The sequence below is a fragment of the Nilaparvata lugens genome, chromosome 4 (genome assembly GCF_014356525.2).
Source record: "Nilaparvata lugens isolate BPH chromosome 4, ASM1435652v1, whole genome shotgun sequence".
Lineage (NCBI taxonomy): Eukaryota > Metazoa > Arthropoda > Insecta > Hemiptera > Delphacidae > Nilaparvata > Nilaparvata lugens.
Genome location: NC_052507.1, coordinates 52221362 through 52243441, shown reverse-complemented (window position 1 = coordinate 52243441; position 22080 = coordinate 52221362). Strand labels below are relative to the sequence as shown.

General features: G+C 33.9%; 1 protein-coding gene across 3 annotated transcripts in view; it reads left to right on the top strand.

The window, feature by feature from the left end:
• Positions 1-21817, top strand: part of LOC111063421 (galectin-9) — a 33779-nt gene extending 11962 nt beyond the window's left edge. Inside the window, exons 3-7 of one of the 3 annotated variants that reach the window (XM_039425814.1) lie at positions 987-1194; positions 2616-2909; positions 15536-15718; positions 17095-17163; positions 19259-21808. In XM_039425814.1, coding sequence (XP_039281748.1) covers positions 987-1194; positions 2616-2909; positions 15536-15718; positions 17095-17163; positions 19259-19420 — 916 coding nt within the window. In that variant the 3' untranslated portion in view covers positions 19421-21808. Of the gene's footprint in view, positions 1-986; positions 1195-2615; positions 2910-15535; positions 15719-17094; positions 17164-19258 lie in introns of all 3 variants that reach the window. The other 2 variants (XM_039425815.1, XM_039425816.1) reach the window with 2 other exon arrangements.
• The last annotated feature ends 263 nt before the right edge of the window (positions 21818-22080 follow it).

Here is a 22080-nt window from a genome sequence, read left to right as displayed (position 1 = left end):
GGATTATTTATCGCATTGCTTCATAATCAAAACCAAATTTGTGATTCCAGATCATGAATCAGGATCAGTCAAAGGAAGCCAATCATTATAATAAAATGATTCAAGGAACAAAGTATAGTAAATGCAATTAAATTAGATGGAACAGTAAATACGTTTCAGTATTCAGTTCTTACATGTATGCAGATGTTTTTAAACACTGAGAATACATTGATCTGAGATATCTGACTAATTAAAAATATAGTAGGGCGATGGAGCCATATAACTGGCGAAAATAATATTATTTTAAGAAAATAAACAAGGAAAAGAGGTATGAATGATTGCACTTAGAAGATACCACGAAGTTGGTTGGTGGAGCCTTGGCTTTCGCTTGTTAAGAGCATATTTTGCTCTCATTTAATTATTTTCATAATTCTAATCTATTATTCAGCCAGTCTAAAAGAATTATCCCAAATAAGAACTATGTAGGCTACTTCTCTTTCTTTCTTGTAAATTTAATATTTTACATTCATATTGAAACACATATTTATAAAATAGTATTATAGTACCCTTTTTTTAATTAGCTTAATATAAAATAATAGATTAAAAAATAAATTAAAACGACTAGTACAACAAATTGAATGACCATTTTATATTAATTTCAAAAAAGGGTACTATAATACTATTTTATAAATAAAAATAAGTAGCCCTGATTCCATAAATTTTAAGAAAATATGAAACACATTATATTCCATGATGTTGAAAAGCCGAATAAAATGTTATTATTGTCATGAAATTGAGCCACTGTAAAACCATGTTACCGATCGGGTAATAATATTAGTAAATAAAATGCTTGAAAGCTGTATGTTTTATCTTCTACTTGAATAGATTTATTCATAAAAAACCTAAGTTTCAATGCTTATAGTATTATTGTATAATTCTATAAAATCTTCAACAACAGAGTTCAGTTGTGTAATTGAATGCCTGAGTGAGATTTGCAATGTTTATAGGTTCGCTATCAACTTACAAAACGGGCCGAACGTCTATCCTCGCGATGACGTGGCTCTGCACTTCGGGGTGGACTTTCTGCGCCAATGTGTGGTGCGCAATAACATTCAAAACATGAACTGGGGACCCGAGGAGACCGATGGCGGCTTTCCATTTGTACGCGGCTCGCTTTTCGACATCGTTATCTGCTGTGAGGCCATGCATTACAGGGTCAGTGCAATTTCTACTAGGCTACTTCTTCTTATTCTTCCTTCTCTTCTTTTTCAATTTTCTTCATATTCAAATATGTTTATCTAACATAAAAACAATTATTTCAGAACAAATAATAAATGTTATTTTTCTATTCCAGTTCATGTCGCTCCATCCACACTTTTAATTTCTCCCCTTCATCTCTACCTCTCTTGTGTCTAATGTGGATAGTCTCCTAATTCCTTTTCATCTTCTTGTTCTTCTTGCACTACCAGTACTTTTCGTTTTTTCTCATTGTTTTCTTCCTCTTCCTCTCTTACTACATGTACTCTTCGTTTTCCTCCTTTGTCTCCTTGTTTTATCCATATTCTTTTCACACCACCCTTACTTTCGGTTTTCCTCCTTTATTACCTTGGTTACTTATCATCGATTTCTCATTTTGATTATTTGGGAACTATCTGGGAATGTCGATGCCCAACTCTCGGTTGTTAAGTGTGAGCTAGTGGCTCTAGAGTTCAGTTCCTCACCTCTTCAATGTGTTGAAACTATGTCAATGTGTCGATCGTGTGATCGATAGGTGAGTGATGATTATAGGATCACATTACTCGATCTCCTGGCGTTGCTACTGATCTATGCATGTGTCTACCGAATTTCGTCTTGCTTAGAAATTGGAGCTTTTGTTTGCAACCAGTGTCACTCTCGCCATTATTTTATATTATTTTTTAATTTTATATTATTTTATTTTATGAATGTAGCTGTGGAGGTGATGTTGTGCTATAGTCCGAGAGATATTAGACTACTTTTAACACTACTCTCACTCGAAGACAGAGAAGCCCAATACTCTTTCCTCCACTAATCACTCTCACTACCTAACAGCATTCTCCTTACTTCTGTGTCAGTATCCAATTGCTTACTCCTCTCCACTTCTCTGTCCTTGCTACAAAGTGTGAAAGGAGAAACTGGTTTTCCCTCTTCATGTTAAAAGTAATATCTCTCGGAATATAGTTATCCATGTTTAAAAAAATGAACTAGACATTGTTAAACCAAAGATTTATCTTTCTACCACTATATCTGTGGTTTGACACCTAGATACCTAGTCTATTTATTGTTTTACACATTGTTTGAATTTTATCCTATTTTAGTCTCTAATGGTATGGCAGGCACAAGTGTATCTGAATACGTTTTGAGAATAAAATTTAATAATTCATAATTACAAAGAAAGTAAATACTCATGACAACTAATCTTACTTAATTGAGCATGTTATAACAAGTAGGGTATAGGACAATTTAATGGAAAAGTCAATATAATTATATATATATATATATATATATATATATATATATATATATATATTCATTCTATATATATATATACTCATTCTATTTTTGTCCAGCATATCAATTGTTTTGGCATCGTTTGAAGTAGTTTGTAATTTTTGCAGATAGTGGTGAGTGGACAGCACTTCTGCACATTCGAGCACCGCATGGTGTTTCACCGGGTGAGCCACTTGGCAGTGGATGGTGAGATATCGCTGACAACCATCGACTACACCACCTCCCCCTTCCCCTCGACCACTGGTCCCCTGCCCCCCTACCCCACCAGCCCCCTTTCGCCGTTCTCGCCCCACCCCACCTCCTACCCGATGTCCAATCAGGTGACGTCACCGCCCTATGCACATCAGCCGGTCGGCGGGGGTTCAACAGCCTTCAACTACAACCAACAACCCATGCCCATGGTCAGTACCCGATCAATCAAATCTATTTTCCAAAAAAATAATAAAACGGTTATACTGATAAAAACCATGCAAAGAATGGTAATAATAGAATGGTTTCTCTTCTAGTTATCGTTTTTGTTCCCCTTCATCTACTTACTACCACATCCACTTATTCACCCATAAATCTACTTCATCTCCTTACGTCCACAATCCTCCACTCTTCTATTTTTATTTTTACTTTTGCCTCATTGTTCTATTATTATTGATGTTCTATCTTCCACGTTCATTTTTTTTCTTATTATCTTTCTCCAACAATTAACTTGGTACTGGCAGTAAGTTATCCATGTGCTCTATCTATTGAATAGTTCCATTGCTTTTGTATTCTTGTAGACTACAATTTTATTCATCAATTCTTAAATTTATTCAATTATTCATTAATTTAATTTAATTTATTTTTTGCAATTTTCAGCTATTTCGATTTTCATTGTTCTTATGTATCATGCTTTACTGCCTTGTTTTGTTTATTTTTTATGTATCCGAAGTCTTGTGTTTTCTCAACAATTTATTCTTGTAGTCTACAAAATAGTCTACAATATATACCTTTGATTTTTGTGTTATTTTTCTTGATAGAACATTCACTTCCATTTTAAAACTGAAATATGCGTCATGTAAAAATTTTAATCAATTTTTTTTAAAGTGATGTATATTAATTAAGGGAATGTAATGTGGATCCAAAAAATTGAACAAACAAGTTTATCGAGTAGGCCCTATAGCATTTTAGATTCAAATCAAATCATTTATTTGCTATATAATAAATACATATTCAAAACATAATAAAAGTAAATACATAATTTTATAATCAAAGGTATAAAATAATAAAATAAAAATTAAGCATAAATAATACCAAAATCATAATGACATACTTTTCATGTGTAATTTGGCATCACCAAAAGGAATTGAGCCTTGCCCGCTGGTGAGACTTGCAAACAGTTAGTTATGCTTGAATAAATTTGTTACATTGGTTGTTTCCTAGTTTTATACAATAATAGAGAGAGAGAAAAAATAATAAAATAATAATCCATGCTTTAAAATATGTTTTTTCAAAAATTAGATAATGATTTCAATTGAAAAGAAATAGTTTTCTATTATCCAATTTTTTAGTATTTTGTAATTAATTCTTGCTTCCAGATCAAAAGGCAATTATTCATTTATGAATCTTGTACATATATAAATGAGCTGTCTTCTAACTACTGTTAGTTTTGTTTTATAAATTTTGTATTTATAGGTTGCATTTGGTCTAAAATAATATTGAACTATATCATTTAATAAAAATATGTTTTTATACTTGATAATATATTCATTCATTCAAGTTATATAGCTAATTACTTATATACTCAGCACTCCTCATTCCATTATTGCTGATGCATCATAGTTGTAGTGGAAGGTAGCTTTGTAATAGTAGTCAGTTCCAAGCTAGCGGAAATAGCAAACGGAGCTCTATCGCGAGATATAAGATTATTGTAATATGTGGTTAACAAATAAATTCATTTTTTAAAAAGACTATTTGATTAATCACAATCCTAACTGGACACTTCAAAAACGTGAATTTGGTTTTTCGGTTTCAACCGTTCTATCGCGAAGAGGTAAGAGGTAAGGAGGTAAGAAGAGGAGGCAAGGAGTTCTTTCAAAATAAAAATCAACACTTCCAAAATCAACACATGAACAGACCTCAACAACATTTTCAAAACAATCAACCAAAACCACAGTATTTCAACACAAATCAGCCAAGAGCTCAAAATCCAAACTACAACCAACCAAGTAGACCCCAAAATTCGTATCAACCAACGCCAATGAGCATTTCCTCAATCAACAATCGTCCCCAAAAAAGACCAAGACTGTTTCAAATGACAAGTCGACCAATTGACGAAATGCAAAATGATGAGTTTCATAATAATTTCAGAGAAAACGCTCAGAAAGAATTATCAGACGAATTCAAACAGCTCTCAGTTGAAAACGAAAATGAAACATATTTCCAGCCAGCCGAAAAATCAAAATCAGTGTTTTTTAGAGGATACTAGCCTCGAAAGAAATTTTCAATTATGAACTTGAAGATGACAAAAATGAACTTCCCTACTTCATTGACCCTAAAACAAGATTTAGAGTTCTAATCGACACAGGAAGCACTAGGTCATTCGTGAAAAACTTCATAGGTATGGAATGTTACAAAGAAAACTTGATAGAAGACCCTTTTGAAGTAGCAACAGCGCATAGTATTTCACAAGAGAAATACAGTACAAAGATTTCTTTATTAGGAAAATCTAAACACACGTTCTATCTCTTTGATTTTCATAAAAACTTTGACCTTCTTCTCGGACTTGACAATTTGAAAAATCTTAAAATAAATTTGGATTTCATCAATGACATTATTGATTTCAATGGGATGAAACTGCCTATTTATTATTTTAACGCTGAAGAAAATTATTCAAAAGTGAAGTCAACAAACCATACAAAAATCAAATGAGACAAGTAAAATCATTTCTAATACAAGCTAGAACTCAATCCATTATAGAAATTCCAATTGAAAATATGAATGAAGGTGAAGCTATAGTATCATACAAAAACTTTTCCGGACTTGAAATTCCTCAGTGTCTAGTGAAAGTGAAAGGAAACAAAGCCTATTGTTCTATTTTGAACCCCACTACGTCAGACAAGAAATTTACCATTCACAAACCAATGTCAGTAGAATCGCTTGAAAACTATAATAATTGTATTATTCCAAGTGAGTTACGTAATCATAATGCATGCAATAATTTGAATCTACTCCATCACAAAACTAACAAAATCGATCTATCAAAAATTAGAAACTTAGAAAATTAGATATGAATGCCGAAAAATAGCAGATTGATGAAATGTTGAAACAAAAAATAATTCAACCCTCCAATTCACCTTGGAATTCACCAATATGGGTCATTCCAAAGAAACAAGATGCTTCTGGTAAAAAGAAATTTCGAGTTGTAATTAACTATCGCGGTTTGAATTCTAAGACTGTAGACGATAAATTCCCACTTCCTAATATTACGGATATTCTAGACAAATTAGGAAGAGCACAGTACTTCACTACCCTAGACTTATTCTCTGGCTTCCATCAGATAGAAATGGATCCTAGCAGTATTGAAAATACTGCATTCTCTACAGACACGGGTCATTACGATTTTTTACGAATGCCCTTCGGTCTCAAAAACGGTCCACCCACTTTCCAAAAAGCTATGAATAGCATATAAGAGGACTCCAAAATGAATTGTGTTTAATATATTTAGATGACTTTATTATTTTTTCAACTAGTTTAGAAGAACACATTGATCGACTAAGACAAGTATATAAAAGGTTAAGACCTGGATACTATCGAAAATTCATTAACAACTTTACTCATTTAACAAAACCTCTAACTAAATATTTGGAAAGAAATGCTAAAATAGATATACAAGACCCAGAGAGTACATGAAATGTTTTAAAACTTGTATGAATATCCTCACTAACGGACCAATTCTTCAGTATCCTGATTTTGAAAAACAATTCAACCTTACAACAGATGCTAGCAATTTAGCTATTGGGGCAGTTCTTAGTCAGAACAAAGACGGTGCCGATTTGCCTTGTGCATATGCAAGTAGAACTCTCAACCAAACTGAAATGAACTATTCAACTATTGAAAAAGAACTTTTAGCGATAGTTTGGGCTACCAAGTACTTCCGCCCCTATCTCTATGCTAGAACATTCAAAATATTCACTGACCACAAACCCCTACAATGGTTATTTTCTATAAAAGAACCGAATTCAAAATTATTAAGATGGTGACTGAAATTAGAAGAATTTGATTATGACATATGTTATAAAAAAGGAACAACGAATCAAAACGCAGATGCCCTTTCCCGAATTCAGTTGAATAATAATAACACACACAACAAAAACTCACCCAGATTATTCAGTGATATTGATGCGATTGTAATTAATGAAGCCATTGAAAATGTAGTGAATATCATACCTAACGAGGATGCACAATCTATAATTGCTAACGTGGACGATAATGAAACGTTATTTCAAAGATTAGAAAATGAAACCGGTACAGATGATAATGAAACCCCAATTAGAGGATTCGAAAATGAAACCCCATTTAGAGGATTCGAAAATGATGAACCAGATCTCATAGGTCCTGCTGAAGATGAGTTTATAGAAAATAATTCACATACGCAACATTCTAATTATGAAAGTAACACATCAGTAGAGATACCAGTTTCAGATGACCCAGTTAACTATGCTAAAAACCAAGTCATATTGAAACTTGTGAGCAATAACCCAAAGAAAGTCACTATTAATAAAATATTTGATAGTAAAACAAGAATGATAGTAGAGATATCTGAGAATTTCGATAAAAATGTGATTGACTTCGTGAAAGAATATTTAGTGCCCAATGTTAGATATAGCTTGTATTTTGAAAATGAGTTCTATGAAAGATTTGTATACCTCACAGAGGTATACAAGAAACGTACGATAAGATAAGAAGAAAATACTATTGGCCCAACGTGAAAAATTATATTCAAAATTTTATTAACAAATGTGAGATAAGTCTCAAAACAAAGTATGTACGAAATCCACTTAATTTAGAAATATACTTGACACCGACAGCTACAAGGCCATTCACGTGGACAGTATAACATTTGAAAAAAAGAAATTTCTCACGATCATGAATAGTTTTTCAAGATACGCACAATGCTATCCAATAACAAGTTGCAACAGTGTTGAGGTAGCAGACAAACTGCTTAGTTTCTTTTCGCATCATGGTATCCCTCAAACTATAGTTGCCGACAATGGATGTGAATTCAATAATGGCTTAGTAAAGGAATTGACAGAATTGCACAAAATCGAAATGCACTGGATAAGTACTCAACATCCGCCTTCAAATGGCTTAGCCGAACGTTTTCATTTACGATAATTGAGCACATCAGAATATTTAATAATCGCGACGAGTTCAAAACAGAAACCATTGAAAGTAAAGTAAAGTACGCCGTAATTGCTTGTAACAATAGCATTCACTCGGTAACAAAACTGACACCTTTGGAAGTTTTATACGGACACATAGAATCTAATCCCATTCTCAAAATTGACATTCAGAACAGATTTATTAACGAATATGTTAATAATCACAAAGAAAAAACTAAACGACTATTAGACCATATACGGAAAATAAACCGAAGTAGAAAAGAACATGTCATCAACGAAAGGAACGAAGATCGAGAAGAACTACCAGAAATTCCAAAAGAAGTTTATGTGAGGAATGTGCAAAAACAAAGTAAAACTAAAAATAAATTCAACAAAGAAACTCTCTTATCAGTGAATCGAGAACTTAAAACTGCCAAAATAAATCCCCGACATCATAACACTAGAGAGAAAATTCATTTATCCAAGATTAAAAAACCTAGAAAGTTTAAGAAACTGAACAAAGATCAACCTAATGAGAGAACTGAACAAGTAACAATCGATCCTAATTCAAATCCTGTTCTTCCAGGTTCCTCCTCTGCCTAATGATTATGACGAATCATTCTTCTAAAGCTGAAGAATTCAGGAATATAAGTAGTAATCTAGGAAAAATTGCAGCAGATTTAGGCTCTGCAAAGTTAGAGATTTCGAAACACACTTTCATACATTATCATGAATTAGAAAGTATTCTTGATCATGTTGATAATTTGAATATGTACTATGTTAAGGTATCTGAAAATATTAGAAATAAGATTCCAATAGTGGAAAATTTAGAATATATAACTGATAATGGTAGTAAAGCAAGAGATATAGTAAACTATTTGAAATTTATTAATCATACTAGGAATGTAATAGAAGATAAGTTAGATATTATAAGTGTGGCTAATGATAAGCGATCTAAAAGAGGACTATTGAATGGCATAGGAGCCGCAATAAAATTTATTACTGGAAATTTGGACTCGTATGATGGTGAAAGATACGATTATTTACTTGAACATTTGAAAACTAATCAAAACAGTTTGATTGATCAAATATCAGCCCAATATTCATTGAGTTCAGAACTTATTGCTGAATTTAATCAGACGTTGAACATTGTTAATTATAATTTTAATGAGTTAGAGAATAAATTTAAATGTGTAAATGATAAACTTAGCGACTATGTAGAACTAGAGAAATTTAGAGATTTGCTGAACCAGTTGAATATGTTATTATAACATTGTATTAAGTTTGATCCAAGACATTGAAAACTCTTTAACATTCTGCAAATTGAAAATGTGTTACATCCTAGCATTATTTCAACTAAAGAATTGTATTATCAGATAATCAAGATTGCTGGTTACTATCAGAATAAATTACCATTGAAACCTGAATTGAAAAATATGTGGGAATTTGAAAATTTGATAAATGTAAACTGTAAATTTTTTTTTTTTTTTTTTTTTTTTTTTAATCACATTACTATTGCTATCTAGTCTTGAGACTAATGAGCAAATTTTATCAAACCTAATTTACTAATTGTATATAATATGGACTACAGTGAAACTCTCTTTAGAATTTCTTACTGCTACCTACTAATAATTATTATGTACATCTATTAACTGTACTACTTAAGCTAGATTTCACTCAATCACTGCTCTGCTTTTTCACTAGACACCACTTTCACTGCACACCAATTCAAATGGTTTCCTTCTTTTCAGTCTCCGCACCAACCCTCCGTTGTCTAGCAGCTGGATTGCTTCGACGTTCGTGTGTTGGTGGAGCCGTTCTTCATGACTTTCTGCATACCTTTGAATCTCACAGGATACCATGTTGACTCCCAGGTCCCTATGGATGTCGCTGTTCCGCACATACCAGGGAGCATCAACGATGTTTCGGAGCACCTTGTTCTGGAATCTTTGTATGATGGTGACGTTGCTCTGTTTGGTGCAGCCCCATAGTTGTATTCCATAGGTCCAAACAGGTTTGAAGATCTGCTTGTAGAGGAGCAATTTGTTTGGTATTGAAAGTGATGAGTTTCTTCCAATAAGCCAGTAGAATTTCTTGTATTTTATGTTCAGTTCTTCTTTTTTCTTTTTGACATGCTCTTTCCAGCGAAGCTTAGCATCAAGAGTCATACCTAGGTATTTAGCTTGATTTTCATGTGGTATATTAATTCCATTGATGTTGATTGGAAGGTACACAGCTCTCTTGTTGGTGAAGTTAACATGAATCGACTTTTCCTCATTGAGCTTCATTCTCCACTTTTTGGTCCAGTCTTGTATCTTGTTGACAGATCTCTGAAGCTTCGCTGTTGCAATACCAACATCACTGTCTACTGCTAGTAGGGCGGTGTCATCTGCGAACGTGGCTGTGGTATTCTCCTCCAAATTAGGGATATCACTAGTGAAGAGAAGATAAAGGACTGGTCCTAAAACACTTCCTTGCGGAACTCCTGCTTTTATCTCTCTTAGATCAGAATATGAATCTTCATATTTGACTCTAAAGTACCTTCCTGTCAAATATGATTGCAATATTTCTGTAAATTGCTTAGGAAGCATTTTCTTCAGTTTATAAAGAAGTCCCTCATGCCATACTTTGTCAAAAGCTTGCCCTATGTCGAGAAAAACTGCTGAACAAACCTTTTTTTCTTCCAAGCTCTTCTCTATTATATTAACTATCCTATGTACTTGATCAATTGTGGAGTGTTTTTTTCTGAAACCAAATTGATGATTAGGAATTAATTGCTTTCTCTCAATTATTGGCTTGAGTCTACTCAACAATATCCTCTCAAACAACTTTGATAACACAGGTAACAAAGAAATTGGTCTGTATGAAGCTACTTCATGTGGTTCTTTTCCTGGCTTGAGTAACATTATAACTTCAGCTACTTTCCAGACTCCTGGTACAAATCTGAGTCTGAATGAAGCATTCAGGATGTTTGTTAGCTTGATGAGTGCTTTCCTTGGTAGATGCTTCAGGACTAAGCCAGTTATCAGGTCAAATCCTGGAGTTTTCTTAGCATTCATAAGTTTTATTTCCTTTCTCACTTCTTCTACTGAGACATTCATCAGTTCTTGATTTTCCTGCATGATGTTACCTTCAATTTCTAGATCTTCTTGAGCTGCAACGTTTGGCTGGAAGACATTCACAAGATGATCAGCAAATGCCTGTGCCTTTTCTTCATTATTCTTGGCCCATTGTCTATTCAGTTTCCTAATAGGGGGAACTTGTTGGATGGGTGTTTTTATTTTCTTAGAAGCCTTCCATAGTGAGTAATCAGTGTTGCCTTGTCCTGTCAAATTACTCAAGTAACTGTTGATTGATTCATTTTTAATAAACTGTATCTCTCTTTTCAGTTCCTGTGTGAGAGTATTCAGTAATCTTTTATCTTGAGGAGAACGTGAATGCTGCCACCTCCTTCTAGCTCTTCTTTTCTCTGCAATCATTTCTCTTATTTCCAATGGATAATTATTTCCTACTGTTCTTCGTTTCCTAGTCTGCGGAGTATTACACCAGGCTGCCTGTTGTATATCAGTAACAAATTTTTCCAGCTCCTCATCTATTTGATCTGCAGTTGTTAATGGTGAATTCAGGTTAATTCTTTCCTCCAACACTTGCTGAAAGCCATCCCAATCTGTATACTTATTAACTAGTGTGGGATAATTATTTTGTTTTTGTAAAATAGTGTCACTCAACTTCAGAATAATTGGAGAGTGGTCTGAATTGAGATCAAAACTTTCCTCTACTTGCAAATAGTTTACTGAAATGTTTTTGATTATGAAAAAGTCTATGAGATCAGGTATCTTACTTGTATCTGTAGGCCAATAAGTTGGTTTTCCAGTTGAAAGAGATTCACATCTTGACTCTCTTACAGCTTCGTAAAGTACCTTGCCCTTATGAGTTGTTAATCGTGATCCCCAATGAATGTGTTTTGAATTGAAGTCACCGCCAAGGATAAATCTCGTTCCCAACATATCAAACATTGATAGATGATCTTCTTTTCTGAATGAATATCGAGGAGGACAGTAGACAGCTGCAACTACAAATCGATAATTAACTGCTTCCACACATACTCCTATCAATTGAATTCGTTCAGTTTCTAATTTAACGTGTTCATTATGCTGAATGCTCTCTTTGATTATGATTGAACTCCCCCCTCTCGCAACATTGTTGGGATGTAAGGCGTGGTAGGTCCTGTAACCTTTAAATTTTATGTAGGACTGTTTTGTAAAGTGAGACTCAGAAATGAGACAAATATCTACATTATCTATGTTTAGAACTGCTTCCAATTCCAGTTGTCGTTGTAAGAGTCCATTTGCGTTCCATTCCATTATGTTTAGTGAACGAATCATTTTGGTTTTTGTTGTCTATTATTGTCTAATTTCTCGATGCGAGATTGAAGGGATGAAATTATTTTCTCTTGTTTATCAAGTTTAGATAAGATGAGCTGTAGGATTTGTGAGGTGTCTTTTACTTCTTCATTTTTCTTCATCTGCGATTTATTTTCTTTGGATACGATTTCGGCGAAAGTCATTCTCTTTTCTGTGGGCCTACTTTGATGTTGAGTGGGCCTACTTTGAGAATTAGCCACATTCCGAGCCTGAGAATCGACAACATTTTTTGATGTTATATTCTTACTGGCTACCCTACTCGAGTTACGTATTTTTTGTAACTCAATTGCTACAGAGCAACCACGGTAGCTTGCAGGATGAGCTTCACCACAATGAATGCATTTCGGTAGTGCTTCACTAGGTTTCGTACACTCCTTTGATGCATGTTTTCCAGCGCACTTCACACATCTGGCCTCCTTGTTGCAATAAGCCTGAGTGTGGTTGAAAGCCTGGCAACGCTTACATTGAGGTATTAGATTAACTTTCTTCAATGCTTCAACTTCTACTCTGCAACCCAGAATATGTTTAAGTTCAAAAACCTTCTTAACATTCTCTTCTGCGCTGAACGAAACCATGAACATGTCTAATGGTTCTTTAGTTTTCCACTTCAACTTATTCACTACATCTACCACTAGCAATCCCTTAGCCTTTAAGTCCTCCATTATGGATTCTATACTACAGGAGTGATGAAGTTTTTTTATCATCACTCTTATGGGTCTCACCTGTTTGTTTTCATACGAGTGCCAGTTGAAACCATCGTTGATTAATTCTTTTGTAATATTTCTGTACGTTTCTGAATCTACTGAATTTACTTTGAAAGTCTCTCTACTCAAGAGCTTTATTCTAAATTTTTCATCTGAAGTCACTTTTTTCAAACTTTTATGAAGAGACTCCAGGCTCTTTATACCATCCACTATGATTGGTGGCGGTGGCGTTTCTTTCTTCTTGTTCTTTACTTCCTCACCTTTATTCTTCTGCAATGAGGTGATTTTGTTCAACTGACGATGGTTACCAGTAGGCTCATTCTTTGGTTCAGGAGACAAAGTACTATTTAGTTTCCTCTTCTTTGTAGTACGTTTGTTACGGGCCCTGATCCACTCAGTCTCTTTTGCCAACTCCTCCTCATTAGTTGAGTAGTTTTCAGCAACTGCTGGACTGCATGGTTGTTGAATGTTCTGTTCTATTTTTTGAAATCGCAATTCTAAGTCTTCAATTCTCCGCTGAAGTTCTACGTTGCTCTTCTCTAGCTGCTTTCTCTTCTCATCCGACTCCTTCCAGGCGATGAAGAGTGCATGCTCGGCGGCTGAATGGAGCTTATTTGATTTAATATAACGATCCGGTGAACACTGGATCTCTGATGGTTTGGTGGTGTCCATGTTCACGATGTTGCTTTCCTCGTCTTCTTGCTCTTCAAACTCCGGGGCAAGAAAACTGGGTAGTTTCAACAATTTTCCACTTGACGTAGCCATAGTCAATAATTTGCGAACATACTTTTCGAAAAGCCCTCGTACTCACTCACGATCGCGGAAACGCGAGCGCGAACGAAAATTGAAGGCCGCGCGAAAGTAGGTCACTTCGATTGCATAAAGACGGCGGATTTTAACCGAAATTTGATGCAATGTTTTGTTCCACTTAAATACCGTGAACAATCAACTGCTGACTCACTACTTCTACTGCACTACACTACGAGTACGTCTGCACTGTATGAGAGCTAACGCGATACTGAACTGTAAATTAACGTCTAAAGAAATCATTTACTTTTTGAACTTACCAATCGTAGATGAATCAAATTATAACTTATACAAGTTGTTTTCTGTACCTAGTATGTTTAAAAATGGATATGTAACTATTATTCCTAAGGTCAGATACTTACTCAAGTCAAACGATAATTATAATAAGAAAGAAATATCAATTGAAGGTCTAACTAGTGAATGCACTAGAAAAACAAGTTGGAATTTTATTTGTTCTGTAGAAAATTTATATAATGACAAATTAAAATGTGAAAAAGAAATTATTGAATCAGGAACTACATCAAACTGTAGATATAGTAAGATGAAAATAGGTAATAGTATTGTAAAATGGATTCCAGAATTGAATAGCTATTTGTGTATCTTTCCAAATGAAGAAAACATAAAAATTGACAAGCAATCAGAAACGATAACAAAATCTGTAAAAGTAGTTCATTTAATCAATAGCAACAACAATACATTTTATTATAATGGTAAAATACTCGTACTTAATCATTTGTCTGAATCAAAATATAGACTTAAGTTATTGAACCTAGACAACGTTATTAATACTATGAATGAAGACCAAGAACCAGAATTTACAATTAATTTAGAACATCTTAATTTTAATCCGATTGCTGTTAACAAGTACACCCCCATAAGGGAAGAAAGTATTTTCACTACAAACATAAGTTTTTCAACAATTTTTTACCTAATAACACTCAAATCGTAGAAATTTATTGTTGTGTTAAAATAATAACTGTCCCTCACTTGAAATGTTCATGAAATAATTAATAATATCGTCCAATCTTTTGGGCTTCTCCTCTTCTCAAGAATTCTTTTAATAATTATCTTAATCGAATTATATACTGCATTAAAAATTCGGAATAACTTTATTATATTTCAATATTAGATTATTTATTTCTATTTTATTTATTTGAAAATATACATATTTGGGGGCACCAGGAACTACATCCTATTATTGCCCTCATAACGCAAACTGATGAGTACAATTTGAAAAACTGCATGAAAAGAAAAATAAAATAACAAATAGTATACTAACAATAACAAATACAGTACTCCGGATATAGCCGGAAAATCCCATCAAATTCGGATCGAAAAATTGATCGGCCGGAGCCGGCCGTGCACGGCCGTATGAACCCGTTGCAATGGACGAGCATATATTCCTTTCTTTGTTGGGGGATCGTTTGGACGAGTTCGGTAGTTTTCGGCCGATGCTAGTTCATACGTAAACGGTTCTAGTGGACCGGTTCTAGCCCACCTCATACTACTTGACCTGAATTGAAGCAGAATAAGTTGACTGCAACTCACAACACACAAGGAATCTTATGTTGGCAGTGCCAAATATTACGTTAATGTTATTGCTACACTCAACTTACAATCAATGTCTGTATTGTATACTATTGTAATTATTTTGTAAAAATAAGTATTTGTGATTTTTGGCAATAAATTCATTTCAATTCAAGTAATTTTTTTGTTTTATGAGTTACTTGTTTTGCAGCAGCACAATAACAACAGTGGTTTGGGTGGTGTTCTCAACAAGGCCGGTGCGGCTGTGGCCGGGTTGGCTGCTGCGGCTGGCCTCAAGTCCGCAATGGGCGGCCATGGCAGCCAGACTGGTCATTATGGTCAGCCTGGTCATTATGGTCAGCCTGGTCATTATGGCCAGCCAGGCCACAAGAGTGTATGTTATGACCTTATCAAACACACCTTTAAACTCACACTAATGCTAAAATTCATTTAACTCACCAGTTCACATGGTTGTGGATTGTTTCTGGCAATGTGATTGCTTTCTCAAATCTCATATAGAATATTTTTGATAATAATGTATTGCGACATCATCAAACTCACCTCAAAAAACTTTTAAACATTGACAATTTATTGATGAATCAAATCTTACGCGTTCACATGGTGGTAGATTGTTGCTGATATGTAATTGCTTTCATTGCTGTTATCAAGCTCACCTATAAACTTATATTACAGTTGGATTTGGAATTCATTAATGAAATAAAACTATGAGTTCACATTTAATAGTGTTGGATTGTTGTTATTGCTGTCATCAAACTCACCTTTAAACTTACACTAGAGTTTAAACTTGAAATTCATTGAAAGAATCTACGGTTTCACGAGTTCATTTTGTTTTGGATTATTGTGATGGAATTCTCGCACAGCAAGTTCTATTCCACTTCACATCAGCTAGCCAAAACTTATTTTTGTTTTAATATGGCAAAGTTTCTTGAAATAACAATATCGAGATATGTAACGGAACTTAAACCAAATATTCAATAATAAATTTAGAGCTTTCAATAATAGTAATGTTAATTTTTAATGGATAATGAATTAATTACTAACATAGAAATATGTTGTTGTTATTATATTCTATACTATAATTATACTATCTTTATAGCTAGTAGTAAGCAAATATGTTGATATAAAACTTTAGTTCCAATCTTCCAATGCTCATTGCATCACCGAGTGAAAATTAACTAGACCAAAAATAAGACCTAGGTATTAAATACTTATAATATGCCACATAATTTCTCTGGAACTAGATGCTTTGTTTACTATTATTGTTTTAATTTATTGTATTATAAATAATTATTTCTTCCAGTTTTATTACTTCACAATTCAATTTTTCTTTATTCAAGTTATGATTCTTGTTCAGAAATTACTACTTCCTACAGACGGGCCAATTGTCTGAACAAGAAGTATACTTACTTATGTGTATTCTTTATGTATTTTTATAGGTTTTTAATAAATTGAAATTTAAGAAAATATATTTTTTTATAGTATAGACAACTATACAATAGACTGACCCTGTACAGGGCCAACTGCATCTAAAATGTTATATTGTAATACAATCTATTTAGAATAGGTACTCATCCACGTGCCAGTATATGATGGGTGCAAAATATTTCTCCCAATCATACTATATTTTTTTATTATCTTGATATATCTCCAGTTTCTACTATCTTTTTTTTATTACGATCATTAAAAAAAAATTATAGAATTACAAAAATTGTATACAATTGAATAGTCTGTGTCGTTTTTGATTTGCAGAATAGTTACCTTGGTCCAGCGTTGGGTGCTGGCATAGCTGGAGCCGCTTTGACTGGACATTTGAGCCCTGTGAGTTCACTTTGCATTTATTACTATTTATTGATTATATTTCTATTGAAGTAGTTGGAAATCCTTGCGTATCGAGAGATATCCTTGTTAAGTTGCAATTAAATTCACAGTTAATCGTTGACAGAGAAATTGGCTCGGTGGTCACGCTGATAAGCATAAGCTGTCGATAAGAAGTTGAAATTCATGTACCGTTGTTGAAGGATGACCACCTTAGGAGTTGACTTCTCTGACTATCCTTGACTACTTTCTGGATTTTTGATCTCAAGTCTTTCACAAGATACACAACTTTAAATATGCGATTCTGTGAAAATGAGGAAAATATCGCAAAATTATCGTAATTTTGAAAAAAAACCTTGAAAAATACCCCTTTTTTGAAAACTCGTAGCTCCTGAAGCAAAAATGGTAGTAGAGTCCTGCGCAACCACTCAATTTCTAGGAAATTTTATTATCTTTAATTTTGTAGAGAATGCTTTTTTACGAAAAACTTAAGGTTTTCGAGATTAAATTGAAAAAATAAAAAAAAAGTCCGAAATTTTGGGGGCAAGGTCTATAAAAACCTGGTCAAGACACCCATGTTCCTTATGGAGCGGTCATTTTGTGCCTATTTTATGGTGAAAAACTGAAACTCCAACATTTGAAAATCCAATTATGCATTTTAAAAACAATATTCTGGTTCAGATTATATGTAAATTCAGGTTTTAGGTTTTTCATTAATTAAATTTCAATAATAAATGGTTCAATAATCAATTTATTTATTATTAAAAATTGCTCTTATTCTTGTAACCTAAGGATTATGATTCATAAGGCGTTGGGACAAGAGGCCAACCTCAAAAACAGTTGAAGTTCCCAATAAATTAAATCTAAAAATTAACAATTCAGTTCCTAGTTGAAATATAAACACTATTATTCTGTCGGAAGAATTAATTATTTTACTATTCAAAGCCAAGCAATGTCCCTTGAAAAATATTACAAAATAACACATAATGTTGTTTACTCTATAATGATAACAGCTGATAAATTTGAAAATATAGTATGGGTGAACTAGAACCCCACAAAATGGCGATTTTGCAATGCATCGCAGGATTGTGTCATGACCTTTATTTATAGACCTTGTTTGGGGGTGTAGCCGCCCTTTGTCTTGTCAGCAAATTTCAGATTCGAATTCAGCCAATACTTCCGTAAACAGAGCCGTAGTGCGTTCATGTGACGTCAGCACGGGTAGGGCTCCTAGACCAATAGAAACTCTAGCTGATATAGATCAGCTGGAATCAACGAGTTTTTATTGGTGTAGGAGCCCTACCTGTGCTGACGTCACACGAATGCACTACGGCTTTGTTTACGGAGGTAGTGATTCAGCGTCCCAAAATACATATTGAACCGTCGAGAAAAATTCTTTCGGGGCTGTTTCCTGGAAAACGACCATTTGACTGGACTATATTTCAACATCTCTATTATACAACTACATTGTAGTCGTGTGTTTGATTTTCCTTAAGTAAAATTCTCTTGTTCTGTTTTCAATTCCAGTCCAACTCGTATTCTACTCATAATATATCTCACAATAATTATTAATATTATCATTGTTTCATATCCACTATGTTCATTTGAAAGTAGTTGAACTCATTTGTTTCCAGAATGTAATGTTGATTCATAAAATCTTTAAACATTGTTGTTTTTTTCTTTATTGTAGTGATAGTGATGTTGTGTTAGATGCAGTAGTTCTATTTAATACAGTTTCTATTCTTGATCGATCAGTTTGGCATGTTTCGAGCTACAACCAAATTAGTGTTTAGAGGGCTGGTACTATAGAGAACTTGATGTACCTAACTGTCTGTGAAACTTTATTGAATTATTGATGTACGGTACTAAACTTTCTGTCAACGACACTTGAAATACGATTTTCTACTGCTGTACTATAAATGCAAGCTATGTTTTGTTGAAATCGAGTTATGTTATTGGAATCTACACTCTCCGTGAATGAAGTGAGTATCTTCACTACTATTTCTCTCTGTCATACTTCTCTCATCAATTATATTCATCCCTACCATGCTCCATCCAATTTCTTTGAAGTTTGACAAAAATGTTATTCGTTTTGCAGAAGAAAATGTTTAAAGCAAACAAAAAGGCGCGCAAAAAGGCTCTGAAGTATGGCATTCCTTTGGCGGGAGCCGGCCTTGGCGCATACGCGCTGCATAAAACGTTCCATCACAGCAGCAGCAGCAGCAGCAGCTCTTCCAGTTCCAGTAGCGGCGAAGAATAACTGCATCGGTTGAATGGCATCTATAAGGAATGCTTGGAGTTTGAACTCAATCTCACTCTACTTTATTTCCGTATTGCAATCATTAAGTAGTATTTTCTTTGTCATTCAAGCTATTCGGTTTTCTCTTAACTAAATATTAATGCTCTTCATTAGCTACCTTTCTATAACCATACTGTTCTCAGTACAAAATGTTCATTATTGGGTTGATTAACGTTCAGTCGGATCCCACCTATACATTCAATTCATTCCCATTAATACCATTCTGGTAATCCCAATTAGACTTGTTTTGTGTAAACTTTGATGCAATATTCATTTCTCGATTTAATTAATCCACACATCGTAGAAATAATTGAAAAGAAGCAACAGCTACTACCCAAACTGTTCCTTTCTCGAATCTCAATATATCTCTTGAATGTTATGTTCTCACTCATCAATATTATTGTGTTTCATCATCATCATCATCATTGGCTCGACAATCCAAAGCGGATCTTGTCCTCAAACATTTGTCTCCATTCTACTCTATCCATGGCAGCATGCCTCCAATTCCTGACCCCAACAACTCTTGCATCTTCGGCAACTACATCCATCCACCTCAACCTTGGTCTACCAGGAGGTCTTCTACCTTCCATGTTGTAAGTCATTATATTTTTTGGTGGAAATGACACATCAGCTCTTGCAAAATGGCCTGCCCACCTGAGCCTACCTACTCGGATAAGAGCCAGCGCATCAGTGTGACCATAAATGTTATACAGATCACGATTCTTTCTCCTGCAGCACACTCCATCCAACAGCACTCCTCCAAAAATTCTGCGCAGAATCTTTCTCTCAAATATGCTCATCAAATTCTCATCTGATCTTGTTAGAGTCCAAGTCTCTCTGGCATAGGTAAGCACTGGCAATATTAGTGTTTGATAGATCATGATTTTTGTTTTCCGGCTCAATTCCTTTGAACTGAGATGTTTGGTCAAACCAAAGTATGCCCTATTCGCCAATAGGATTCACCGCTTGACCTCATAATGTGGTCTCGTTTTTAAAGTTGACCAAGGATCCGAGATATACGAATCCGTCTGCCACTTCCAACCCACAGGCAGATATTAGCTTTGATCGATTGGCAACCTCTGAGCATGGGACCTTGATGAGACCACGATCTTTGTTTTCTGCTCATTCACAGTCAAACCCATGTTACCTGCTGCCCTTTCCATGTTGCTGAATGCTTCCATCATTTTATATTGATGGAATATTGTTCCAACGTATATTGTTCCAACACATATTGTTGTATATATTGTTGGAATATTGATACAACAGCAATATCAATATCGTCAGCATAAGCCAACAGCTGAAAAGATTTATTGAGCAATATTCCTCTGGTGTCAATTTTGGAATCCCTGAACACATTCTCAAGAGCTTATAAAATTCTCATCTGATCTTGTTAGAGTACCGGTACAAGTCTACTTATTGTTTCTCATGATCGCTAAACCTCGCTGTTTGTAGTTTTCAAAAACAAAAAAAAACATAATCATAATAATAAAAAAATTCTAGAAAATATTGAAATAAGCACGAAACCAACCATATCGTTGTTATATTTCTCTCCTTGTGAGCTATTCTCTACAGAAAGGTTTCAGTATTGAAAGAAGTTTCAGAGAATACTATTTTATGTTACCTCCTGTAAACCCTGTGGCCTTCATTCATAGCTCAATGTATTGACACTTGAAAAAATTGAATAGTCTTCCTATTTCTTGAAATAATTGAAGTAATATAAGCATCGTTATTATTATTCTATTACTATAATACAATTATCGGAAATTCGCTCATCTCAAACCTGAAAAGTGTTATCATAAAAATTTTAGCACATCTTGCACAATTGAATGACTTCCACAAATTACTACCTTATCTAAGTGTTATGAATGTACAAATCTCTTGATAATGTATAACATTTTTATGAATTAACATATCTGAAAGTGTAGGCTAGTTTTACTACCATATAATATGTATCTCTTGAATTCGTATCAACATAATGTATAGAAATTTGCTCTATAAATGTTAATGTATCATGAAGCAGAATGTTTCAATATTCCCATGATAATAAATCAATTATTGAAAATGTACAAATATTATGCTGTGTGCAAAAAAGAACATTTTTTTGAACTTGATTTGCTTCAAAACTGTTAGTTTAACTAGAGTAGCGAATTCTTAGTTCAGACTTGAGTTTTTAGCGTTGTATGTATGAAGATAACTATTGAACGTTTTGACCATCCATTTTAATTGTATGCACCGACGCGTTAAAAAATCAAATATTCTTGAAAGATGAAAATAACTCTATGTATTATCTAGTTCACACCTACTGACTGCTGTTATTAATTAATTTTTTAATTAAAAAGTGATTTTTGGCAATAAATTCAATTCAATTCAAATTCAAATTCAAATTAAAGAAATTTACAAAGAAATAAAACAATAATAAAAAAAACCCTGGCGCCACGTTAATTAGAAGGAACGACCCTTGAAAACAAAATTTAAATTTACCTCGACTAGCCCTCTGGCAGAACATGAAAACTAAACAATTATAAACATTAAAAAAAAATGAAGAAAACCTGCAATCAATAAGTGTGATCTACACATTACTTTCCCAACTAAGTTCAGAAGGGAGGGGATATAACGTGGAT